The 26,270-nt window shown below is 38.6% G+C and overlaps 1 protein-coding gene across 1 annotated transcript in view; it reads right to left on the reverse strand.

Moving 5' to 3' along the window:
- The window catches only part of AGO4 (argonaute RISC component 4), a 38,924-nt gene extending 16,036 nt beyond the window's left edge, over positions 1–22,888 (reverse strand). The window contains exons 1-12 of the mRNA XM_036745404.1: positions 22,728–22,888; positions 16,693–16,813; positions 14,971–15,152; positions 14,649–14,785; positions 14,432–14,566; positions 14,036–14,123; positions 11,183–11,330; positions 10,826–10,945; positions 10,246–10,374; positions 8,381–8,514; positions 7,197–7,381; positions 5,682–5,841 (exon numbers count right to left, since the gene is read on the reverse strand). Of these exons, the coding sequence (XP_036601299.1) occupies positions 5,682–5,841; positions 7,197–7,381; positions 8,381–8,514; positions 10,246–10,374; positions 10,826–10,945; positions 11,183–11,330; positions 14,036–14,123; positions 14,432–14,566; positions 14,649–14,785; positions 14,971–15,152; positions 16,693–16,797 (1,523 nt within the window). The 5' untranslated portion in view covers positions 16,798–16,813; positions 22,728–22,888. The remainder of the gene's footprint in view (positions 1–5,681; positions 5,842–7,196; positions 7,382–8,380; positions 8,515–10,245; positions 10,375–10,825; positions 10,946–11,182; positions 11,331–14,035; positions 14,124–14,431; positions 14,567–14,648; positions 14,786–14,970; positions 15,153–16,692; positions 16,814–22,727) is intronic.
- Positions 22,889–26,270: the final 3,382 nt, after the last annotated feature.

A 26,270-nucleotide genomic window follows, 5' to 3' on the forward strand; every position in this document is an offset into this window, starting at 1 on the left:
TGTGATCCTGACTACAATTCCTCGTTACAAGTCCCCTTATGGATGCATTGGGGAACTCTGGATTTTTGGCATTTTTTATTTTGAGATTCTTTTAAGATGTGATTGGGAAATCCTTTCTAACTTCACTTTGCTGCCTGGTTCTAATAGATCTGTACAGTTTTCATTTATGATTTCTTGAAACATATGGTCCAAGCTTTTAAAAATAATGTTTTTCAGAGACCATTGAATCCTGAATGATCTCTCCTTGGTCTATTGTTTTTGATATAAGATATCTTACATTTTCTTCTATTTTTTAAATCTTTTGATTTTGTTTAATGCTTCTTGCTATCTCCTAGTCCCTAATTTCTATTTGGTTTATTCTAGTTTTCAAGAACTCCTTTTCATGGGTAGGGTTTACCACTTTCTTCTACTTATTCTCTAATTCTTTCTTTAAAGAGCTTTTATTTTCATTTTTATCTCCTACCTTATTTCTTCATGGAGAATTCATGTTGTCGTTTTGGAAAATTCACATTTTTTTCTGTGAGTCTCTGCTTGCAGTTGTTATACAATTAGCTCTCCAATAATTTTTTAAACTGGATGGTGTTTTCTTTGATTTACTCGCCTCTGCAGCTTTAGTTCTTGAAATTCAGATTTGTGTCAGGGGCAAGCTTTGTCCCCTGCTGAAGCTGTCTGCTTCTGCCCTAGATCTTTGAGGCTCTCTGCTCTTTTGCCCAGGGGTACAGAACCTTGTAGGCTATACATGTCCTATCTTTGGTCAAGTTAGGAGATATTGGTGCTGACTTTGCTGGGGGTCGGGGGAAAAGGGACCTTACCTCTTGCTTGTAGGCTGTTCCCTGACTTCTTGCACAGTTCTAGGCTAGAATATATCACTTAGTGAAGTTTCTCTTGTGTGAATTTCAGGGTTTTGATAGAGGAGGTATGAGGGAATTGGGTGGCTAACTCAACTGGAAGTTATTTCCCCATTAAATTTTTTTTTCCATAAGATTTTGAAGATGAATTTATATTACAAATCAGAATTGACCTTGATTGTCAGATCGCTTGGCTGGCATCAAGATGAAACACTTGATGATTAAATTTTCTCAGCTCTTCTTTTTCCTTTCATGGAAATTGATTAAAATCAGGTAAGCTTCTTTAAGAAACTGTTATCAATATTCATATTTATTCCTCTATTTTGGGGCCAGAACAACTTCCTTAAATTGGTCAGAATGGAATTACATATTAGGTTTTTCTCATTTTTATTCTTTTCTCTAGTTGTGTATAAATTGTGACCTTTGTATTTGCAGCTGAGATAGGGTTGGAGCAAACCTATGTAGCATGCATGTAGATGAACTTCTGAGGCCTCAGGGGCTTTGCAGTCAGAAGTGACTGGCAGCAAAAAGGGTTCTTTGTAACTGCATCCTTCTTGGAGATGATTGCCCCAAGGAGGATGATTTGAAAGCATTCCATAGCATTCCTTAAAGGACTGATTTGGGAAGTATAGAGGTGAGGTTCAGATAAAATGACTGTTCAGCAGTGCCACAATGTATTTAATGTTTTAGATATCAACCTCCTAGGAGAATAAAATAAGGACTATGGATTATTTACTGTATTTAAGTCAGTCAACGTGCACTTATGAGATTTTTGTATTCTAAGAATATTTTTTGTGGAGAGGAAAATAGCTGTCCTATACCTTATCTACCATGCACACTAAATACCTTTCTTTTGGGAAAGATACCAGGCTTGCATTAACCTAAGTTTTAAGTAATTCCTTTCCCCATCATCCCACCATTGTTATGGGAAAGGGGAGCTTATAAAGTGCTACAGATAAGATAAAGTCTGGGCTTTAAAGGCCAAGCTCCCTCAGGACTAAATCCAGTCCCCACTTGAGTCTACAACTAGGAGCCCTTAGTGGGAGAGGGCACCTCAGTCCCCCTGGCCAGAGGATTTATAATTATATATTCACAAAACAAGTGGTCTGAGAGCACACAGGGAGCTGATTTCGGAATGACTCCTCCAACAAGCTAGTTTACTGTTAAAATAATATTAATTTCATTTTTTTGCTATGTTATTTGGTACCTGTCATATCTAATGCATCTCAACTCCTTTCTTGGAGAAACTATGAATAATACACAGGTGTGAGGCATAAGCATAGCCTTTAGCCTTTTTCCTTTCTGACCTCTGAATCAGATTTTCCCACATATTTTTGGTTGGTTTCTTTTCACTGGTGTTAATGAGTAGCAAAATACAGTATCATTAATTTAATTCACTCTTTAATTAACAAAAGTTTTTTAATCAAGTTTTTTACACAATTTCCTTACCTCTTGCACCAGCAACAGATATTTGGTCCTCTAGAGACTTAAGTTTCATCATTTCAAATGGGCCCTTATTGTAGCAAGGCAATCTTTTAAAATCTCTCTAAGTGATCTGCTATCCCACACACCATGGCATCTTTTTCAAACCTTTTCATCCCTCTTCAAGCCTCTCACCATATTCCCTATCCTCCCTCTTTTTAGCTGAAGACCTTACCTCATACTTTACCAAAAACTCAGGCCATTTGCCAAGAGCTCCCTCTTTAGTCCTCATCTCACATGATTCAGACATCTCCTAATAAATAAACATTTATCAAGTGTCTACTCTGTACCAGGAACTAACTCTAATTCTAATCTTCCTTCAGTACTATCTCTCATGAAGAGGTGGCCCTCTCTCTTAACATGCACCCTTATTTCCATCTTCTCCCCCATTAACTCCCTGATCTTCAATCTCTTTCTACTGATTCCTTCCTTCTTGCCAACAAATGTGCCCATGTCTCTCTTATCCTTAAAAAAAACCCTGCCTGATTCTGCCACCACCTCTAGCTATCATCTGATATTTTTCTTCCCTTTCACAGCTAAAACTGCTTGAGAAAGCTGTCTACATTAGAGACTTCCATTTCTCCTCTCACTCTCTTCTAAACCCTCTGCAATGTGGCTTCTGACCTCATTATTCAACTGAAACTACCCTCACCAATGTTTTAATTGCCTTTCCTCAACTTTTATCTTTCATGACATTTCTACAACCTTTGAGATTGTCAATCATTCATTTCTCTTTTCTCTAGGTTTTCATGAAATAATTCTTTCCTGGATCTACTACCTATCTGACTACTCTACATATGTCTCCACTGCTACGTCTTCCTCAATGTCACATTAATGCATGTTCCACAGATTTGTCCTGGGCCCTCTTTTCTTCTCCTTCTACCAGAAGTTATTAACTAAGGGACAGTGAACTTAAAAAAAAATTCTTTTTGATAACAGTATTTCAGAATAATTGGTTTCCTTTGTAATCCTATGTATTTTATTTTATGCATTTAAAGACATTATTCTGAGAAGGGGTCTATAGGTTTCAGATTGCCAAAGGGGTCCATGATACAAAAAAAGGTTAAAAATTCCTGCTCTATGCTCTCTTACTTGGCGATCTCATCGGCTCCAATGGGTTCAACTGTTATCTCTACCTATCTAGTCTTAGTCTCTCTCCTGAGCTCCACATCAACAACTGCCTTTTAAATACCCAAAACTGGATGTTCCATAAGCACCTCACGCTCAACTTGTCCAAAACACAACACATTATCTTTTCCCCAAACACTTTTCTCTGCTCAGCTTTGCTGTTATTTTTGAGGGTACCATCATCCTCCCACAATCAACCAGACTTGCACCTTGATGTTGTCTTTGACTCTTCACTCTCACCCACATATCCAATCTGTTATCAAATTTAGTTATTTCTAACTACACAGCATTTCTCCTTTGCATTCCTTTCTCTCCACTCAGCCAGCTACTTCCTTAGTTCAGGCAGTAATCACCTCCAACCTGGGGTATTGCAATAGCTTTCTAATTGGTTGCTTCCTCCCATTCTACTCAGCTGCCAAAGCTTTTCCTCAAATACAGGCTTGACCATGTCACCCCTTGCTTACTAAGTCCCAGTGACCTTATTGGTCCTGGAGATAACAGAAAATCCTGTTTGGCATTTTAAGCCCTTTACAATCTAGCCCTTTGCTATTATAAAGTCTTCTTAGACTTTATTCTCCACACTCAGTGTTTCAGTTATACTGGCCTACTTGTTTCTCCACCCCCATCTTTGTGCCCTGGTACTGGATGTCCCCTAAATCTCTGGAATGCTCTCTCTCCTCAACTCCACCTCTTAACTTCTATTGCTTTCCCTTCAGGACTCAGCTCAAATCCTAATTTCAGGAGGCTTTTCCCAGTCTCCCTTGCTGCTTGTGTGTTCCCTCTGAGATTATCTTCCATATTGTGTATGTATACTGCATGTCTATAGCTATCTCCCCCATTAGAATCTGAGCTTTGAGGGCAACAACAATGTTTTTGCTTTTGTTATCTACAGTGACCAGCACAGGGCCTAGCAAATATTAAGCACTTAATACCTACTGGTTTGATAGACTAAAATTATTTTCCTAGTGCTATTTTTTTAAATAAAATCTTATCCTGAGTTCTCCAATGAAATGATCAAATGTCATATAAAATGGTGTTTTTGTTGCATTTGGATGCACAAGAAAATTAACCCAGTCAACTCCTTTACTTTCCTCTTCAAGGAAAGCCTGTAAGCCATGATTCCATTTCCCTGCTTACTGGCTTTGTCTATATTAAGAACGTAAAGACAGAAACAATTTAGTTCCTTAGCTCCTGCTTATTTATCACTAGACAGGGATTTTACATTTTTAGTACCAAAGGGTAACTTAATGTTACGGTATATCCCCTGCCTGTTTCTGCCACTGCCACTGTGGAGGCAGAAGGACTAAGGGCCATTTTGTAGTTTTCTTTGTTTCATGGCTGTCATGACCAAAAGAATGCAACACCAAGGGCCAGCCTATGAGTGATGAGGCTCTCCATAGTTAGCCAGGCCCATGCTCAGAAAATGGGTCTGTTGCTGGCATCACTCTGTCCGCACTGTAGAACCTATCAGTGCCTGCATTCTACTGGTACAGCTTTTAAGAAACCACTGTCACACCTTGTCACCATGATGAGGCACTTTACTTTATATGCAGCCAACAACCACCCCATCCTGACCTACTGAAAGGCAGCACCTGAAACATCAGATACTATCCCAAGACCCCCTCTTGCTGCTTCAGGTAGGATCTTGTATGGGGGTCTACTCCACAGAACCCTACTGTGGAGGAGGGTGTGGCCACCTAGAGCAGTATGGAAAAGTGCTTTCACCTGTCGTGCATGTCACGGGGAACACAGAACTAATAATATTGGCTTTTTGGCTAGGGTTTTATACTGCCCAAATCTTTTAAACAAATGCTACCACCTTCAATTTGTAAAGTATTTCTGACTTTTCAATTCTAATACAGGCAGGGCAGGCATCATAGATGGAAGAAACTAAGAGGTTCAACAAATTGGTTAAACCAATACTGCAATTATTGGCAAAATTGACTCATCTATTGACTAGCTTGATCCTCTACACATAATACTACACTGTTTATTCTTCATTGATTACTCTCAGGTTCAACAATTTCTGTTGAAAAAATTCAGGTTTTAAACATGACGTACCATGAAAAAAAGCTGAATTTAGAGTCTGAGGACTTGGGCTCGAATTGCAGTTTTGCTATTTACTACATCACTTATTATCTCTGCATTTTATCATTTCTTAAATGAGCTCTAAGGTTTCTTCCAACTCAAAGTCTATAATCTAAGATTCAAAATGAGTCTTACCTCTGATGGGGCACAAGGACATTGTTAATTCCACCAAGCTTTGCATTTATCTTCAGGCAGAGATTAGAAAGAGTTTGGGGTGAAGTCTTTACTACATTTTTCACCTGAACACACTGAGTAGCCATTCCTAAGAGGGTATCACCAACACGTTTCACTTCAGCTAGAAGCAAACAAATAAAATAAAACTTATAAAAGTTCTCCTAACTCAATAGTAATTTTTTTTAGTATTCATTTAGTATACACAGACTCCTGTATCAGATGGAAGATACAAAGACTAAATAGGATACAGTTCATATTTTAATCAAATTTACATTATAATAAAGATACATGTGTACACCCCTACCCCCAGTACACACAGCACTACCACTAATAACTTTAAAAGCTGCCAAAATATTGAGGTCTGAGAAAGGAAAAACCATCCTTTTTTTGGGTGGGGAAATCAAAGAAGGTTCCATAAGAGGTACCATCTGAGCTGGATCCTAAAGTATGAGTTCCTCCCTGCAACTTCCACATGAGCACGTATTCTAGCCAGCTATACTCACTTCTAACCTGTACTAGCCCCTGACACTCTGCAATTTTCCATTGCTATCCCAGTGGCCTTCTCACACCTCTGACATCTCACTCCCCACTCTCTTTTCAGCTCCTTCTACTTACTGTCTTCCCCCTTTATACTCCTTGAGGACAGGGGCTGTCTTCTTCATATATTTCCAGTGTTTAGTACAATGCTTTCCACACAACAAGCAGAAAGAACTTAATAAATGCTTTATCTTATCTAGTGGGTAGAATTTCAAAATGCAGAAAAAAGGAACAGGGGAGGGTGAGTATCTTGGCATAAGGAGCCCACTGATATGGAGGCAAGAAAGTACAAAATCTGTCTAGTGTATTGCTTATAACCCAGTATGACACAAGGGTACAAAGGGGTAATATGAGAAGTCACAGAATTCTAGATTGCAAAGTCTCTTGAATGGCAGGCTAAAGAATCTAAGGAGCTTTATTCGGTGGGCAATAGAATGGCAATGAAGCATCTTGAGCAAAACAGTGATACCATCATTTATGTACATGAGGAAAGTAACTATAGCATCACTGGAGTGAGGGAGGACAATTAAGAGGCAATAATCCTAATAGGAGGATGCTGATGTTGATAATTACCAGTAACTCTGTAAAGCCACAGAGAAAAACCAGATAAAACCTTATCTGTGTTTACCATGTTCCAGGTTTTACCATGTAAGCAGCATACTATACATATTCCTGCCATATAATTAAAAAAAAATTGGGGCAGCTAGATGGCACAGTGGATAGAGCACTAGCCCTGGAGTCAGGAGGACTGGAGCTCAAATCTGGCCTCAGACAAAACACTTACTAGCTGTGTGACTCTGGGCAAGTCACTTAAGCCCAAATGCCTCACCTCAGGCCCCCCCTCTCCCCCCACCCTCCCACCCCAAACCCCAAACAAGCCAAAAAAAAATCATGTGACCACTTAACATAGAGATGAAATACAGTAAACAAGAACTATACCATATACCGGTGTCTTCCCAGGTAGGATCACTACTATCAGCTGCAGGCCCACATAAGTCATCTTCAGATGTTTAAACATGGGCTCCACACTATCTGCTCCCTGTGCATACTTGCAAAAACATGGTTGACCCTGAATGGGCATCCCAGCATCCTTAGAAATCTTACGCAACTGATCTGTGAAACTCCTGGTGAAACAGAACCATTGGCACAGTGTTTGTTACTTCATGGTCAGTTTGGTGCTCTAGCAATTGTCATAATCTATAGCTTTTCTCAGAACAGCCAATTCTGTGCTAAAACAAAGCATAACTGGTGACCAGAATTGGATTGGAAGCTGTAGCACTGGAGCTGAAGTGGAGTACGATGTTATCAAAGAGCCTGTCAAATGACTAGCCTTAATTTTAACTTTTGGAACAAGTGTAGACTAAAAATGCTAACTCAAAGATAATGATTACATTAAAACTTGGCCCAGCAATTAACCTCCCCCCAAATCAGAAATATTAAAAAGCAACTAGGATTTGAAACAAATAAAATTTACTTTCAATTTAAATATTGGATATAAGAACCCCAGTGCAGAAGGAAACATACCATTACTTCAACCCATGTATGAAGCTTTCAGAATCAATTCTTCTGTGTATTTGCCAATAATTTTAAACATTCCTTTCCCTTCATATCAGCTCCCTTTTCTCACCTGGATTTTTCCACACTTCTTACTAACTTCCTCTATAAATCTGTAAAAAGTGATGCAGACTGAAACCAACAATCTTAGTCAGTGTTCCTTCAGAAGCTAACAGAACTAGTAGCAATTAGCAAAAGCAGAATGGTTAAGATTAATCTATTTTTCGTCTCAGTTGAACAGATCAAAATACATCCAGGGAGCTGAGAGGTGGAATTCCCACAAAGCCTTAGTGTATGGTCCCCTCTGTCTGGTCCTACAAGTGAGTCAGAGATGAGTTTCTGTTTCAAGAGCAAGGAAGCTGAAACTTAACAGAATCCCCAGATGTGAAACTGTCCCTGGCACAAGCCTTCCCTCCCTCCCTCCAGACTGCTGGGGACACTCCCAGAACTTAAGTTACAAGTGCCAGTGTACATGCACAAGATCCTAGGATGAAGAAGGACACTAAATGTAGCACATTATATTGAAAAGGCATAGGACCTAGCTACAAATATAAAAAAAAAATACTCACTTTAACAGATCTTCCCTGCATTGTTTCTGAGGAGCGAAACAAGCAACAGCCCACACTTTAATTTCAATGCCAGCATAAAACTGTTTTCCTCGCATATCCCATACACCTTGGTTTGGTGTAGCTACTGTTTTATTCTTTTTCGGGAGGTAGAGGAGGAAAAAATGGGGGGAAGAGAACAGATTACAATTCAAGAGCATGTTAATAATGACATAATAAACAAAAGTCTAAGCTCACATCAGTGCGGTGAAGTAAAAGGAGCCAAGTGCTGAGTTGAAAGAGCAATAATACAATGTGGCTCTGCCATCCACCAGCTCTGTGAATCAGGCAAATCCTTTCACCTCTATCTCCTCAATCTCCTCCACTGTTCCTGAATAGGCTGGATAAGAGATTCACTGAGGCTCCCTTCATGATTCTATGATGCAATCTAGAATGCTGGGCACTGCCTAATTGCCATAATCTTCTCCTTAGGATTGTCAATGATGACCTAGTTAGTCCACAATCACTTTTCAGCTACTTCCTTTGTACCAAAGACAGTCAGGCAGTGATATGAAGAAAGACAAAAACATGGTCTTTCCCTCAAAGGACTTTTTTCTTTCTAATGGAGAGATGCCAAGTAAAAAAAAAAAAAAACACAACATAAATGCAAATGGAAGGTAGTCTCAGAGAGAAATCATTAGTAGTCTAGGGAATGGTAAGGAATTCTTGCAGAAGGTGGGATGTGAGCTAAGTTTCAGAAGCCAGGAGATGAAGGTGAGGAGGCAGAGCAATTCAGGCACAGGGGCTAGCCAGTGAAAAGGCATCAGGCAGGTAAATGAAGCATTGTGTGAGGAATAGAAAGAAGGCCAGTGCTGCTGCATGGAAGAGTATGTGAAGGCGAGTACGGTGTAAGAAGACTGAAAAGGTAGGAGGGGGCCAAGTTGTGAAGGGCTTTAAAAACCAGAGGATTTTATATTTGATCTTGGGTGTAACAAGGAGCCACTGGAATTTATTGAACAGGGAAGGTGACATGGTCAGACCTATTCTTTAGCACGATCATTTTGACAGCTGAATGAAGGTTGGACTGGAGTGGGGAAAAGAAAATCAAGAAGGAGACTGCAATAATCCAGACATGAGGTGATGAAAGTCAGCACCAGGGATGTGGATGTATCAGAGGAGAAAAGGGGATATACAGCAAAGATACTGTGAAGGTTGAAACAAGATTTGGCAATGGACTGGGGAGGTGGGGTATTGCAAAGGAGCTGAAGACGATACTGAAGTTGTGTGCCTGAGTAGCTGGGAGGACAGTGGTGCCCTGGAGAAGAAAGGGAGAAGGGAGGATTTTAGGGGAAAGATAATGCGTTCTGCTTTGGATGTAGAGTTTAAGATGTGTACACTACATGGTGTTCAGGCGAGAAACTAGGGCTACAGCACAGTGATAAATGAACTCATGGGAGCTGATGAAATCGCTAAGCAAGACAGTGTAAAGTGAAGAGAGAGGCCTGCCTTAGCCTCCCTTATGGCTTGGTCCCTGGCCTGCCTCTTCTTCACCTCTGCTTCTTTCAGAGCTGACCCTCAGCTCAGTCTCTTAACTTAGGTGAGAATATGGTTTATTTCACCAATAAAGTAAACAAAAAGGGGAAAAAAACCCATCATTATCACTATCCACTAGACAGTAGAGAATATTACCACAAATTTAAATGCATAAGGGTGGAAACCAGATAGGATATGTAGGAAGTTTAATAGTTCTCCAGGCTAGAGGGATACAAGATGAAAAACACAGCTGTCAAAGTAACATATGACTGAAAAAATATTGCATGATTAGCTGGGGACAGGTGGTTAATGGTAAAAAATACCCCCACCCCCCAAACAAAACAAAAACACCTTACCCGGCCTCCATATTGTAGCATTGGTGCTGGTAACACTCTACCTGTCAACTCCGTCATTTCATTGTGAACAACAATACCAAATTCCTTTAGGTATGGATCAGGTCCACCCACCATGCTGTTACTTTTTACCTAAGAAACAAAACAAACAAAAAAAACCCTATCATCATGGTTGAGCAATCAATGGGGCAAATGACAAAATGTATCATCTCCGTATCTCTTATACAGAGAGGCCACCACTCTTGTAAATAGAACAAAGACGCTGTGAATTCTCTCTGTATTTTTGTAGTGTAGAAACACCATTTTAATTTCTTCAATATTAATGAGTGCCCACACTACATGAAGGGTACTGTGTTATATACCATGAATGGATATAAAAATGTGTAAGATATGATCCTTTTCAAGAAGCCTAGATTTGGAATTTTTTTTCTACTAAAAACAAAACCAAAAGCCAATGAAATTAAGGCAAGGCTTTCTTGTAAATATAAGAACAAAAAACTGATCGTATCATATTACTAAAATTTTGTGTTTGCCTTTCTTTCAATGCACAGCTAGGATTGCATAAAAAGTGTATCCTACGCACTAGTCTGCTGATTTCCTCCTGTCGGTCTGGAGCAGATCTTGCAGTGGCTTTGATCATGGTGGACGTCTGATTGTCAGTTAATTTCTTGATACACCGCTGTCCTGCCACAATATTACAGACCTGCCATTAGGATAAGACAAACGAACTAAGTTAATGGCTTCTGCCAAACCTGATTTTATGAGAAAGATTTCAGAAAAATGGAAAAAATAGCTCAAGTGCCAGCGGTACATAGCTAAAAAAAAAAAAATCCTTCCAACTATCATACACAATTTTACTTTTTAGATTAAAGGACAGCTTTTATAAGTAAATAATCTAAGTATCTGATAGCATAGTAGGAGCACTTCTATTGAAGCTTACCTCAAGAGGAAGGTAAGTGTGCTTTTGTTCTTGCCCCACTTGGAGACAGGGAAGATGGGGATATTTCAGCTGCAGGCTATACTTCTGTTTAAAATACTGGGCTACTGTACATTCCATAGCCTGACCATTTTCCAGCTGTAGAGGAAAACTGTAGGATGATACTATTTAGAAAATTTTCATCAATTCATACTTTTCCCCAATTAAGAATAAAATTCTAACTTCTAAGACATTTTCCACATGGTTTACATCTTTATTATTTATTTTTTAATATACTTTTACATATACATGTTTATTTCTCCAATAGAATATATGCTCCTTGAGAGTAAGGATTGCTTCATTTTTTTAATTTTTAATCTCTGGTGTCCAGGATAATGCCTGGCACTTAAAAAATGCCAGCCAACTGATTGGTTCCATAGTGAATTCAGGTAAACCTTTCTTTGAACAGAATTCCTTAGTTCCTTTCAGTATTTAAACCAGTTTTTATCAAGGATTCAGTTTACATATGTGGAGTTAGCTTTCTACTTTTGTCAGAGCTAAACAAATCTTCAAAGGAGCTGAATAATCAGTGAGTCTCACAGACCAAGAAAGGGTAACTTAACAAGACTCTACAATTTTAACAAACAGGTTTTTTTGAGGGCCTTCTTTGATAATAGCCCTTCATACTTTACAGTGAACAGTATGGTACAAACTTGTGAACTGGTATGAAATACAGGCATATTTCACCTAACTTCATTAATTCCACAAAAAGGACACCTCTTTATGGGCAATAGGATTAGTGGAGAAGTGGTTAATGGGAAAACATTATAAACTATAGAAGCAACCAACTCAAGGAGAGCTAATGTTGGGAATATCACCAACCATGTGATATGGGATTTTAATACATCAGAAGTAAATCCACTTACAAAAAGTTCTAATGTCACAGTGTCACAACTTGGTCAGGGCACTGTAAAGTATTCTTGTAGAATACTTCATGTAGCTAATAAAATATATTAGGCTCTAATAGATTTTTTAGTAAACATATTAAAAACATGATAAAATTAGTATATTTGCTTACAAATATAGAAGACCAATAGTCATTCCCCAATGGCTAAGAGATGAAAGTATATGAACAAACAATTCTGAATAGAATTTCAAATGATTAAAAACTATGAAACTATTGTTCTATATGACTAACAATATGAAATATGCAAATTAAAACAACTCTGAGGTTTCACCTCACACAAAGCAAACTGGCAAATATGTAAAACAAAGGTGACAAACTCATCTCCAGAACCTGGTTAAAATTTAATTGGGAAATGTTTAACAAAATAAATAAAAGTGCAATACAACATAGATAATGTTAATTCCTAGTTTTCTAAGTCAATTCAGGACCAGTAGGCATCCTCTTCTATTTGAGTTCGACACCACTGATGTTAAAAAGATTGGAATGGTCAGTGCTGGAGAAGTTGTGGAACAGTATGCAAAGCAGCAATCTACTGGTGATTTAGTAATCTGGATTACTACTGGGGTAGTAATGAATCAGTCCAAGCATTCTGGAAAACAAATCATGACACTAAAATGTATGTACTTTCTGACCCAGAGATCCTATTGCTAGGTATGTACTCCAAGGTCACAGGTAAAAAGAAAGGTGCTGGGGGCAGCTAGGTAGTGCAGTGAGTAGGGCACTGGCCCTGGAGTCAGGAGGACCTGTGTTCAAATCTGGCCTCAGACACTTGACACACTACTAGCTGTGTGACCTTGGGCAAGTCACTTAACACCAATTACCCTGCCTTCCCCCCTCCAAAAAAAAAAAAAGGTGCTATATAGATCAAAATATTTATAGCAGCAATTTTGCCAAACAATAAGAAACAAAATAGATGGCTATCAACTGGAGAATAGCTAAATAAATTAAGGTACTTGAATATAATGAAATATTACTGTGTTGTGAGAAATGAAGATGAAAACTACAGAAACTTATATGAACTGATCAAAGTGAGGGAAGCAGAATCAGGAAAACAACCTATACAATGACTACTTCAATAAAAATTGAAAGAACTCGAAAATGAATTGAGTTCACAAGTAATCATAATGACTAAGCTGGTCTCCAAAGAAGAGATATAAGAATATACCTTTGAGAAATATTATGACCACAGCAAGAAGTAACAACTGACAATGAGGGCAGATACAACATAAAACTACACATAAAAACTACAAAAACCCCTGCCGCTTGGACACATTCATCATGGAGTTAAAAGAGTCTACACACCTCAATAGTAATTTAAGGTATTATAATATAGGCAGCAGAGTGCAACGCACGAAGGGTTGATCTTAGAGTCAGGAAGACCTAGGTGCATTCTTTCTCTCTCTCTCTCTCTCTCTCTCTCTCTCTCACTCACTCACACACACACACACACACACACACACGCTTCAGATGAGTGATATCATGGGCAATTTGTTGACCCTTTCAGTATCCAGGCAACTCTCTAAGACTGCAAATTATAGAGAAGTTGCCAATCTGTATTGGTAGGGGTATCTAGCATGAAATCCATACTAGGATTCATTGACACTGATGAAATTACAAGTCTACATCAACAATAATTATTTCATGAAGTTCATAATGATGACCCTGAGTTATCAAATTATGTACTCTTTTTGAGAAGTCAAGAAAGCAATGTATTCTGTAACTATTTCCACCGAAAATGTTTGAAATTTTAAATATTATTGCTGAAAGATTCTCCCAATTGTTTGGAAAAAAACATGTACATACAAATTATTTTCAAGTGATGTCAGATAAACAAGGCATTTAGTAGTACTACCCAAGCTAAGTACCCAACAATTCAATGTTAAACATCCTTTCAGATGTGATCAGCATACGTTTGATGGCTGGCTGGTCGTCTAGTTACATTACAAACTCGGTATTTTCGTTTCATCTGTCCACAGTGGGTAACCTCAACTTTAAGACCTAATATAGAAGAAATGCCAAAACAAAGGTATTAAATTACATTCACAGTGATAAAAATAGAGTAACAAACCAGCAATTATCTTTAAAAGGGTACAAAACATATTTCTAAATGGATAAATTGGAGAGGAGATAATAGGACTAATTTTTTTCTTCCATCCTCTAGGAAACTAGCCTGTTACAGATGATTCCTTCATTCTCCCCACAAATAAAATTCCAAATGGAAAAAAATTGCTGGTTATTTCATTAAGACAAATACTTGTAAGTAGTCACGTAGCCAGTCACAAAACAACTTTAACACAGGTACCTACCTCTGATTTCTTTGGTAAACTTGACACGCTGGGAGTCCGTAAGAGGTTTTGTTTGTTCATTGATGTTCTGAATGTCTAAAACCTCACACATGAACTCAATGATAGGCTGGGCACGATAGAAAGCAGTAGCGGATACTAATAAACGGAACAAGAAGACACTCAGTTTTGGGAATGGGTAGGGTTAAAACACTGAAGTGGGGGCATAATTCTAGCATACCGTCAATATTGAGCATCATATTCCACATGGCAGGTCTCACAGACTGGTGGAAGCCAAACCAAACCTCCCTGCCCCCTCCCAGAGGGTGGTAGTAACCTTCAGGAGGGGAGAAGAATGAACGGCCCACAGGAGTATACCTGAAGAAACAAGAGTTGGCATGTTTCACAGGTAAGAAGTTCTCTTATTCCACTCTTGCCTTTCCCAGGAGTTTACAGAATCAGAGTATGAAAAAGGAACCATGCAGAAACCACCTTGGAAGCCCTAAAATTACCTACTCCAGAGACTTGAACTTATACGGAATATACCCAACAGGGACACTCACCTCATGGAAGGCAGATGCCTTGTGATCACATCAAGTGCCTGTACAGAATCTTCAGGGACTTCATTCAAATGCCCGGCCAATGCTTCCAAAAGTAGCTGAAGACTGACTACAGACACCCACTGAATTGACACTTTAAAGGTCTGGTCTTTGCCCTCCCCTGGAAGAGTCACTTCCATATCAACCTTGGTGGGGTAAAAGGAACACACACATTAATAAAGGTAAGTGATACATAAAGCCATGGTTGTTATTATGAAGCTTATTAAACTAAGTTTCTTTTCATCAAACATCAATTTCACAGCTTCCTGTAAATTATACTTCCCTGCCACAATCTTCTCCATCATTTTCCATTACTTTTTAAGGAAGGAATGGTAAGAAATGCCAGGGTATCCAGACAAGTTTTATATATAGACATGGCAATCTGAATTTCATTTGCTAGCACTGGTTTGATTCCAGTAATACCAGTAAAAATTAAAGGTAATAATAATAGCTAACATTCGTATGTCACTTACTATGTGCCAGGCACTGCGGTAAAGTGCTTTACAAACACTGTCTCATTTGATCCTCTCAATAACCCTGGGAGATAGGAGCTGTTATTATTCCTGTTTTATAGATGAGAAAATTGAGGCAAACAGAGGTTAAATGACTTGCCCAGAGTCGCCCAGCTAGTAACTGTCCAAGGCCGGGTTGAACTCAGGTCCTCCATGACTCCAGGCCTGGTGCTCTATCCACTGTGCCTTGGAGAAGGGATGTTACTAGGGTTAAGTTTACTTAATATAGCTCTAGTACAGAAAAAGCGCAACAAGATGAAACAGCCCTCCATGTAAGTGGAAGAGCTGCACAGATCAGGAAGATTGAGCTACAGTGCATGTCACATGGTTGTTCATTAAGAAGTAAAATAAATACAGGTTAGTGGGCTTTGGCAATCCACAAATGAGAAAGGGAGAGCTTTGCTCTGCTGGAGCTACTGGAGGACTCAAGAAAAATGGTCCCTAACATAGATAGAAATCTTGCAGGCTAAAAGAACCGATTTCCATTACAATCCAAGTTTGAAGAACTACAGCTGCATATGGTTATATCAAGTCTCATCAGTTCAAAGAGTTCATTATAGCAGTTAGTTAGACTATAATGCAAACAAAGCTAAGGTCCCATATTTGACCTCTATGTAGCCTATTCAGCTTTGTGCACAATATACCTGCTCGCTACACAGGCTGAAGGCTCTTTACCTAATCCCAGTTAGCTGTCTTGAATATAATCTGCTGGTCACACAGGGCTGGGGAAGGAAATGTGGATGGATTAATATGAACTAAGCATACCTCCTATTCACGAAGAATAGTAATAACAGCTAGCATTCATATAGTACCTACTATGTGCCAGGCACTGTGCTAAGTCCTTGTCAAATATTACCTCATTTGATCCTCACCACAACCCTCGGAGGTAGGAGCTATTATCATCTCCATTTTACAGTTGAGGAAATTGAAGCAAACAGAGGATAAGGGACTTGCCCAAGGTAACACAGCTAGTAAATGTCTGAAACTAGATTTGAGCTCTAGATCTTTGTGACTCCAGTGTTCTGTCCACTGAGCCACCTAGCTGCCTCTATATAGTTATCACCTCATATTACAGAACTTTGCAAATAGTAAGTGCTTAATAGATGTTTTTTTAATTCATTCATTAGTGATTTAGGGCCATGATGACTCGTTTCCACCTATTAGGAATACTTACCCTATCCCGTCCAATAGGCAGTGGTTGTGCTGTATACATGTTTCTTTTGCCATCATAGCCAGGCTGCCGATCACCAAATATCTGCATTTTGAAGTGTCTCACCATTGTATCTATCACTTCCCTTAAACAACAAAGGAATATAGCTTTGAAAAACAACACATCTTCAATTATCTAATTTTAGGTCAAAACTAGGCATGATGGACTTCAGGGCATAACACAGCCAAGTCATTTAAGAGTAATTTTTCTAAAGTAAGTTACCATGACTTAATCAAAACAACTGAAAGCTTACAACATAAGTTGGGAGTGGAGAAAATTTGCCAAAGGATTTTACAGCCTCCTCCCAAATGCAGGGTTTTAAAAAATCCAAACCACAAACAAGAAGCTTAGCAGTAGTACCTTCACTTCCTAGAAATAAACTTTAAAAAAATTACTTTGGGATTTAAGTTCATATTTATTTAAAACCCACTGGTGACGAATAGCTCCAAATGAGTAAAACCATGGTGGGGGGGAACCTCAAAGATTTGGAAAACAAGAGTAGAGTGGGAAGAGCTGTTCATGAACAGAAGAAGCAATAAACTCAAGATCATTTCCCAAAGCAATAATTTGGTTCTCTTGATATTAAATGACAATACTGTTACTCTATGTACTGTTTGGTTTTACTCTATAATGCTCACACATAAAGTAGAGAAGGAAGCTATTTCCTGAAATGTACTAATGTAGTATATTACATAACAAAACAGTGCATGACTTGCATATATACAGGATAACACATTGAGCCCTGGCACTGGAACAAAGACAGCTGCTATCATTCTGGAGTATGAAATTCCAGTGGTACCCAACGGCATGTGAGTCTTACCAACATAAATGATTCCCCAAGTACTGGGATTTGTTTCTTATACACAAAATTATGTCACAAATGGCTAAAACAATGTGTCATAGATGATTTAGTTATAGTGTCATGAAATATTAGAGGAGGAAACTCAATTGGAAATAACCAAGTCTTTTTCCACCTTCCTTAGTTTATAAAGTAAAAACTAAGGCCTAGCTGGTGTAAGACCTCAGGCTTTCCAAATAAATCATAAAACCAAAATAATTCATTTAAGACAGTTCACATGAAAATGTGCTTAGGATTTGGAGCCAGAAGGGACTTAGACATAATCAACCTGGTCCAACTACCTCATTTTACAGATATGGAAACAGAAGCCCTGAGAGGTCAAGTGATTGCCCAAAGTCAGAAAAATGTTACATCATGGAATTGTAATTCAAACCCAGATCCTGACTCCAAATGCAGCAGTCTTTCTGCTACGCCACACGGAGGTGTGCATCCTTTGTACTTTCTACTCCCCTAAGAAATGTAGAACTTTCTTTCAGAATTTCTGAAATAGCAGCTAAAGAATACGGGCAAAGAAATAGTCTTCATGGTTTTAAAAGATACCTACCTGCAAGAAAGACGACTGATGTGCCTAAGTGGCATTATCCTATTCCTCTTTTATACATTTCAGTGATCTAAGAATGTGGCCTTAGTCGTACATTCTCATTTTTATAGGAAAGTAGAAATAAGTTAGAGTTTATGGAAATCTCTTATGAATCAAACTACCAAAGGAGTGCTTTACAGAACTAGACAAATTAATAATGAAATCCATCTGGAAGAACACAGGGTCAAGAATCTCAAGGGAAATAATGAAAAATTGTGGGAAGGAGTGGGATCTAAATATACCAGGTCTCGAACTACATGACAAAGCAGTAATCATTAAAACAATTTGATAGTGAAGAGAGAGGTTGAGCAATGGAGTCGAATAGGTATGCAACATATAGAAGCAAATAAACCTAGCTGCCTAGTGTTTATCTGACCCAAAACTAGAAAACTAGATAGCAATCTAGCAGAAATTAGGTTTAGACTAACACTTGACATTAAAGACCTAGGAAACTTCCAAATAGATGAGCATATCTTGATATATAGATCCAGATATAAAAGATCACATCGTGAACAGATTAGAAGGAAAAAATTACTTTTCAGATATACGAATAAGAGAAGAGATGATGACCAAATAAGGGATAGAGAGGTCCACAGAAAATAAATTTTGATTACATAAAATTACAAAGTTTTTGTACAACCCTCCCTCCCCCCACCCCCCAACAAACAACGTAGCTAAGATTAGAAGGGAAACACTTAACTGGGAAAAAATCTTGACAGCAAATTTCTCTGATAAAGGTCTCATTTCCAAAACATATAAGGAATTGATTCAAATGTATAATAACAAATTAGAGCTATTCCACGAGTGATAAATGGTCTAAGGATAAGAACAAGCAATTTTCAAGGGAAGAAATCCGAGCCATCAACAGACATAAGAATAAAAATTCTCCAAATCACCAATTAAGAGAAATGCAAATTAAAGTAACTAACCTCTTAAAGTAACCTCTTAACTATCAGATTTGCAAAGTTGATAGGAAAAGAAAATAGCATATGTTGGAAGAGTCTGCAGGAAAATAGGCAAATTAATGTATTGCTGGTGGAGCTGTAAATTGGTTTAGTCATTCTGGACAGCAATTTCGAACTATGCCTTCAAAGTTACTAAACTGGCCATACCTTTTGACCAAGAAAAACACTGTAGGCCTATACTCTCAAAGAGATTAAAGAAGAATCCACATTCATAAAAATATTTATAGCAGCTCTTTTTGTAGTTGGCAAAGAACTGGAAATTGAGGAAGTACTCATTAGTTGAGGAATGACTGAACAAATCAATGATGTATATACGCATAATAGAATACTACTGTGCTGTGAGAAATGCTAAAAGCATACGCAGGGTTCAGAGAAACACAGGAAGGCTTGCATAAACTAATACAGACTGAAATGAACAGAACAAAGAGAACAATTTATACAATATAAACCCCATTGTAAAGACAAACAATTTTGGAAAACTTAAGGACTATAATGAATGCAATGACCAGATCACAATTCCTGACTAAGATATACATTGTTGGATGTGGCCAACATAGGAATTTGTATTCCTTAACTATGTACATTTATTACAAGAGTTTCTATTTTTTTCCTAAAGCAGATGAAGGGGTGAGAGGAAGAAAAAAAAATCTAGAAACAGAACCCAGGAATCTTCTACTCTTTCTGGCTCTTACAAGGTTGGCAGTCCAATGCTTATCTAGAACAATTTCACCAGAATCATAAATAAATCAACAAACTTCTTAAGCCAAGTAGTAAACTTGTAAGGCATGATGAATAGTGTTGGACAGAGAGTATGGATGACCTGGGTACAAATCCCACCTCTGACACTAGATGTGTGACCATGAGTAGATCACTATATCTCTCTAATCCGAGGTTTCCTCATCTGTAAAACATGGATAAAACCTGTAGTACCTTCCCAGGTTGTTGTGAAGCTCAAATGAAAACTTACATAACATGCTTTGCAAGCTTCATCTTTTTACATGTTTTACTGATGCCTTTTTTCATCATTCTGACTTCTGAAATTATTTTCCCTTCTTCCATAGAACCTGCCCTTTTTACTAATAAGTACAGTTAAGAAAAACCAATCCACTCCACTGAAAATGTATATTTGCAAACTTTAAGACACTACATAAATGTCAGCTTTTGTTTTTATATTAATAATATTAATAAGGTTGTTTTTCCTACTTATGCCAGGTTTCAAGATTTGTTTCCATCACTGACAAAGACAATTCACTAATTTACAAGAAATATAACTGCCAAACAGATAACTTACATTTACACAATACTTTAAAGTTTACAAAATACTGTCTTCACAATTCTGTAGTATGAAGATAATAGTTGTAATACCTGATTTACAGAAAACTGATGCTCAAGGAGTTATGTGACTTGTCCATAGCTAATAAATATTAGAGCTAGGATTTGAGCCCAGATGGATCTTCAATTCTAATTCTATATAATATACTATATACTCTACACTGAACTGCCTCTACTGCCAACTGAGCTGTGTAATTTTTTATTCTATATTTAGAAACTACAGGTAAGTACTAATAAAAACCTATAAAATGAGGTATAGAGGATCTTTTTTTCAGCATCATAAAATATATTTAAAACCAAAAGTAAATATGATATGGAATGGGGATACACAAGTAGAAGCTTTCCCAATAAATATAGGTATAAAGGAAAAATGCCCACTTTCCACTCTATTATTTTGTAATAGTTCCAGAAATCTTAGCAATGAAAATAAGACAAAAAAGAAGAGAAGCTCATAGGCCTCTTTTATGTGGTTATAAGTTGGAGATATATTCTGAACCAAAAATGGTATAGAAGTAATTACAAATGATAAAGAAAAATTTTGATTAACAATTGAAAAGTTTCTGCACTAGCAAAATTAACACATTTAGAATAAGCAGCTGAATGGGGAAAAATCTTTTTATCAAACTTCTTCGATAAAAGTTTGGTATCCAAGATATACAGACAAATAACAAATATAAGACCAAAACTATTCCCCAACAGATAAGTAGTCAAAGGATAAGAACAATTTTCAAAAAGAACTGCAAACTATTAAATACAAATCAAAACAACCCTGAGGTTTCATTTCACACCCAACAAAATGGCAAAGATAATAAAAAGGTGGGAATAGTTTAAGTTAGAGAGTTTGTAGAGAGATTGGCACATTAGTACGTTGTCGGTGGAACAGTGAATTAGGACAACCATTTTGGCAAGCAACTGGAATTATGCAAATAAATTAAAATGTTTATACTCTTTGACTCTGAGATTCCTAGGCATATGACCCAGTGAAGTCACTGATAAAGGCTCCATATATACCAAAATATTTATATCAGCATTACAAAGAACTGCTAACAAGTATATTTCCATCAATTGGGGAATGGCTTAAAAAAAACCTGTTGCACATGGATATATTGAAATGTTGTTGTGCTATAAGAAATGACAAATAAGATGAATATGGAGAAACAGGAAAAGACTTACAACAACAGATGCAAATAAAGTAATCAGAACTAAGAAAACATTATGTACAATGACAAAAACAATGTAAGTGAAAAGACAACTAAAAAACAATTGAAAACAAATGTGCCACAATTACAAAGAACAAGCTTGGCCCCAAAGAAAAGATAAAAGAAGACACCTTCTCCTACTCCTTTTCAGAGGTGGGAAGTCATGGATATGGAAGACTGTAAATATTTTAAAAAGTTTTCTGATGTACTGATTAGTTTTACTGATTGTTTTTTTCTCTTCTTCCTCTTTTTCTTTAAAAAGTATTCTTTGCTTTTGAGGGAGGAAGGAGATAATGGATAGAGGGGAAACTTTAGGTGATGTAAAAAAAAAGATACCAATAAAAATTTATTTAAAAAATAAATTTAATAAGTGCCAGTAAAAGCAAATGCACAAGAATAAAAAGGGGAATTGTACATGAAGAAAGCATTTTTAGGACAATGTGTTAAGGTCTTCGGGCCACTTGGTAGTACTACTACTACGAGAATCATGGTCTTCTGCTATTGAGATTTATCTATGAAGCAATCTGAAAAACTAACACAAGTCAGACAATGCTCACCCACTGTGGAAAACAGGCAAAGGCTCCATCTTGTTAAATAATCCAAGGTGACCCTTTATTTTCTTCTGCTTCCATTAGTCTTACACTTATTCCCACCACTTTTACTATTATTAAATCTTAATTTCCATATTACATTACTTTCTATTACAATGATCCTTCCAAATGCCCTCTATATGTGCTGAGAATTTCTACTGCCTCCTGTTAGACAAAGGGCCCTTTCTTTGACCTCTGCCCTTTACTCATTTCAGTTTACTAAATTGCTATTACTTAGCAGTAGTCACTGTCGGGGGATATAAGAATAGTGAAATAGACCTTGCCCTCAAACAGTTTAATATCTTGTTGGAGAGATCATACTTCTCCATGAAATAATGAACACATGGCTAGAAATAATTCAAGACTGTAAAAAACAAAAGCATTGAATGTCACAGCTGATGCCAGAATGACCCATCTCTGTCTTCCTTTTACACAATTAAACTTGTCCCAGAATTCATTTTCTATAATCCTTACCTGTTAACTCTACGAGGCCGTTTTTCTGGTTTGATATCCACGTCATAGTGATAGACATCTATTTTAGGAATCTGAACCTGAAAATGATTGGCTAGAAGACGGATTGGTTTCCCAACAGTTCCAAGGCCAGGGCGACGGGGTGGCTGGAAAAGGCTGGCTGGAGGTCCTGAAAAAATAGAGAAACAATGACTGTGCCCCCTGGTCATAAAGTACAATCATCCTATAGTGAACATAAACTGTCAGATTTTTTTAGAAATCTAAAGATGTTCAGGTGAAGACTAAAGAATGCCATGGGTACACTGCTAATATTAAAATTGAAAAAGGGAAGCTACATCAAGATTAAATAAACCAACACATTAGTTTATAAAGTTTGGCCAACTGGACATTGCTCTGATTGGTTCTACGGATAGGTCAGCAAGTATATTTGTATTTTAAAACAAACCCACTCCGAAATTCTTGAAGCAGGTACCACTCCAAGGTCAGAGCTCATTTGTTAACCCTACACTATTATAGTCTGCCCCACTGTATTCTGCACAGGTTGATCTGCAGCAAGAGATTAAGTAAGTAACAGATATTTTTATTACTTTACCTGAAATTATGATAGTAAAGCAAATTAGGACTTAACAGGCTCTCACACCTAGAAATAAAATATCCAGTCACACAGTAACTTTCTTGTAACTTGTAACAGCTCAGTTTACTCAATACTTGTGTAGTAAATATCTCATTTCTTATTTTTACTTCTTTCTGTATTTGATACTATAATTAAAAGAGAATAAGCTAAAATTCAACCTAGTAAATCACAAAACTCCTGTGTTATCAAGATGCCAACAAACAATGCTAAAAAATATTTCAGGTGCTCATGACTGTAATATTCTTTCATCTAGAATAAAGTGAGAATATATTCTGGCAAAGGAGAACAAACTGTCCAAAAGGAAATGGCCCTGCTCTCAAACTTACAGAAGAGAGCACTTGTTTTTAACCCCATTTGATAAGAGATATTAAAACTTAACCAAAGTCTTAAAAATATTAACATATGTAGCAGACACAAGAAACTTAAGCTTTTCCAGTGACTCAAGAGTCCACTTTAGACTAACTTTCATAATTTGTACCAGCTACTGTCTCTACTGCCTTTTGGGAATTTTTAAGATCCACTTTTTTCAAAAGCAAATAGCTACACTATTGGTTAACAGTACTGTTCTTGCTCAAGAATGTTGACACCTACTTCCTGGGAACTAAGAGGTTCTGTTCTGGAAAAAGGGAATCATTTCCCAAACAATGAGATAGGTGAATAATAAATGTTAAAAATGTTTAATTTGGTACAGTATTAAACACATTCAGTCAAATCAGGGAGATTTCCAGCCCATCTCTGGGCTGAGCTTTACTTTTCTACATTCCATACTAGATGACGCTAAAAAATGTAGGGAAAAAATTAAGACTACGTAAATACTTGCTTTTCTTCCTTGGCAGAGGTCAGAAATAAAAAGGTTAGGGATTATCTTTTTTCACAACTCAAAGGAACCTAATGAGTGTATCTGGCTGAAGCCCTTCATTTTACAGATAAGGAATCAGGCTTTGGGGCAGCAGCAAGGTGGCACAGTGGAGAGAGTGCCAGGCCTAGAGTCAAGAAGACTCCTCTTACTGAGTTCAAATCCAGCCTCAGACACAGATCCAGGGCAAGTCCTTTATCCCTATTTGTTGACCAATCTCTGCAAGGCATTTGTAACATCCTGACAAAGAGACTTAATCAATTTCCTCGTCTGTAAAACGAGGTGGAGGAGAAAATGGCAAACCATTCCTGTATCTACACCAAGAAAACCCCAAATGGGGTCATGAAGAGTTGGACGACTGAAAGGACAAGTCAGGCTTTAAACGATAAATGGCACACCCAAAGTCACACAGCTAGTCTGTGACACAAGAAAGGCCCAGGACCCAGTCCAGTCCAATACTCTTTCCAGTCATACTCTAAACTTTTGCACTAAAAACATGACTTTCATGGGGTGAAGAAAGAAAAGGAAACTATGACTAAAAAGTAGGCAAACACTAAGTTGGTTCTCTCATGAGGTTCTCTTAACAGGGGCATTTATCTTTTCTGTGTTGCTTGATCCTAGAGATCTGTTTAAACTCTGAAAAATGTTTTAAATAAGGCTTGATTACTGATATACTACAGTACAGGAGGAATGAGAACAGTATTGAGAATCAGAAAATATTGATTAAAGTTACAACTCCATCAAACAGAATGACCTTGGGAAAGTCATCTACCCTCTGATCATAACTGTTAAATGAGGGAGTTGGACAAGATGAACATTAAGGTCCCTTCCAGCTTAATTACTTCAACAGAGAGGCTTTTCTAGTGATATGTCACATCTATAAATAATGAAGGTCTTTACTTAAGCAGCAAACAAGGGTAAAGTTTAATCACTTAACTGTACTTCAAAATTCTAAATAAGCCTTACAAAGTTTCAAAAGCCCTCAGATGTGATTTTTTTTTGTTCACGTCCCACAAAACTCACTATTACAATTATCTTTTCTAGTTCACACATTAAGTTGACTTTTCAGAGCCAACAGATCTACACTCATCCCCCGTCCATAAAAATAAAGTCCCGGGCCACTTAACCAGAGCAAAAAAGGGGAGCACCAGTTGGTTACATGTGTGTAGTATCCAGTCCAGTAAAGCCTGATGTTTGCAAAGTATTTGTAACATCCTGACAATTCTTGAAGAGGTGATCGTCTCGCTTTTAAGCACCCTGACTGAAAAATGGAAACCTGTTTGCTAGAAAGCTCTCGGACCCAGTCGGCATATGCCAAGCCTGGAGTAACTGAAGGCCAGGCAGGAGAGAGCCCAGCTTTGGGCACAAGCACACCCCTATGTAAACACAAACACACACACACACACTCCCTCCCTCTCTCACGGCTGGCTACCTCGTGCACCTGGAGAACCTAGCCACCACGTGCAGAAGTCGGGGCTACTCCGCCCCTCCGTCCTTAGAGGTCAACAGAGTCATCCTCTCAAGGGGAAACTGGACCGCTCCTGAAGGGCCGGCCGGCATCCCCCGGGTAGGGTCGCGTGGGGAGGGGCGGGCTGGGGGGAGCTGGGAGCAGGCGGGCGCGCGCGCAGGTCCCCTCCCCCGCCCCCCGCCCGGCCGCGGAGCCTGCGTGTCCCCGTCGCGCCCCTCGCGCTCGCTTCCTCACCGGGTCCCAGAGCCTCCATGGCGGCGGCGGCGGCGGCGGCCGCCTCGCTCCGCTCCCCAGCGGCGCCTCCCGCTGAGGGCCCCGCCGCCGCCGCCGCCGCCGCCGCGTACCTCTTGATCTCCGGAATATTGGCGATGGGGGAGGGGATAGGGCTGGGGCAGAAAACTGGAGGTGCGGGGAGGGGATGGGGAGGAGGAAGAGGGGGCGGCGGCGACGGCGGCGGCCAGGGGAGGGGGCTCCCGTGGCTCTTCCGGTCTTAGTGACAACAAAAACAATTCCGCCGCCACCGCCGCCACCAGGAGCTAGCGCGCGCGCACCGGCCCGAGGGCGGGGCGCGCAATCGAGTAAGCGCCC

The sequence above is a fragment of the Trichosurus vulpecula genome, chromosome 2, assembly GCF_011100635.1.
Source record: "Trichosurus vulpecula isolate mTriVul1 chromosome 2, mTriVul1.pri, whole genome shotgun sequence".
Classification (NCBI taxonomy): Eukaryota; Metazoa; Chordata; class Mammalia; order Diprotodontia; family Phalangeridae; genus Trichosurus; species Trichosurus vulpecula.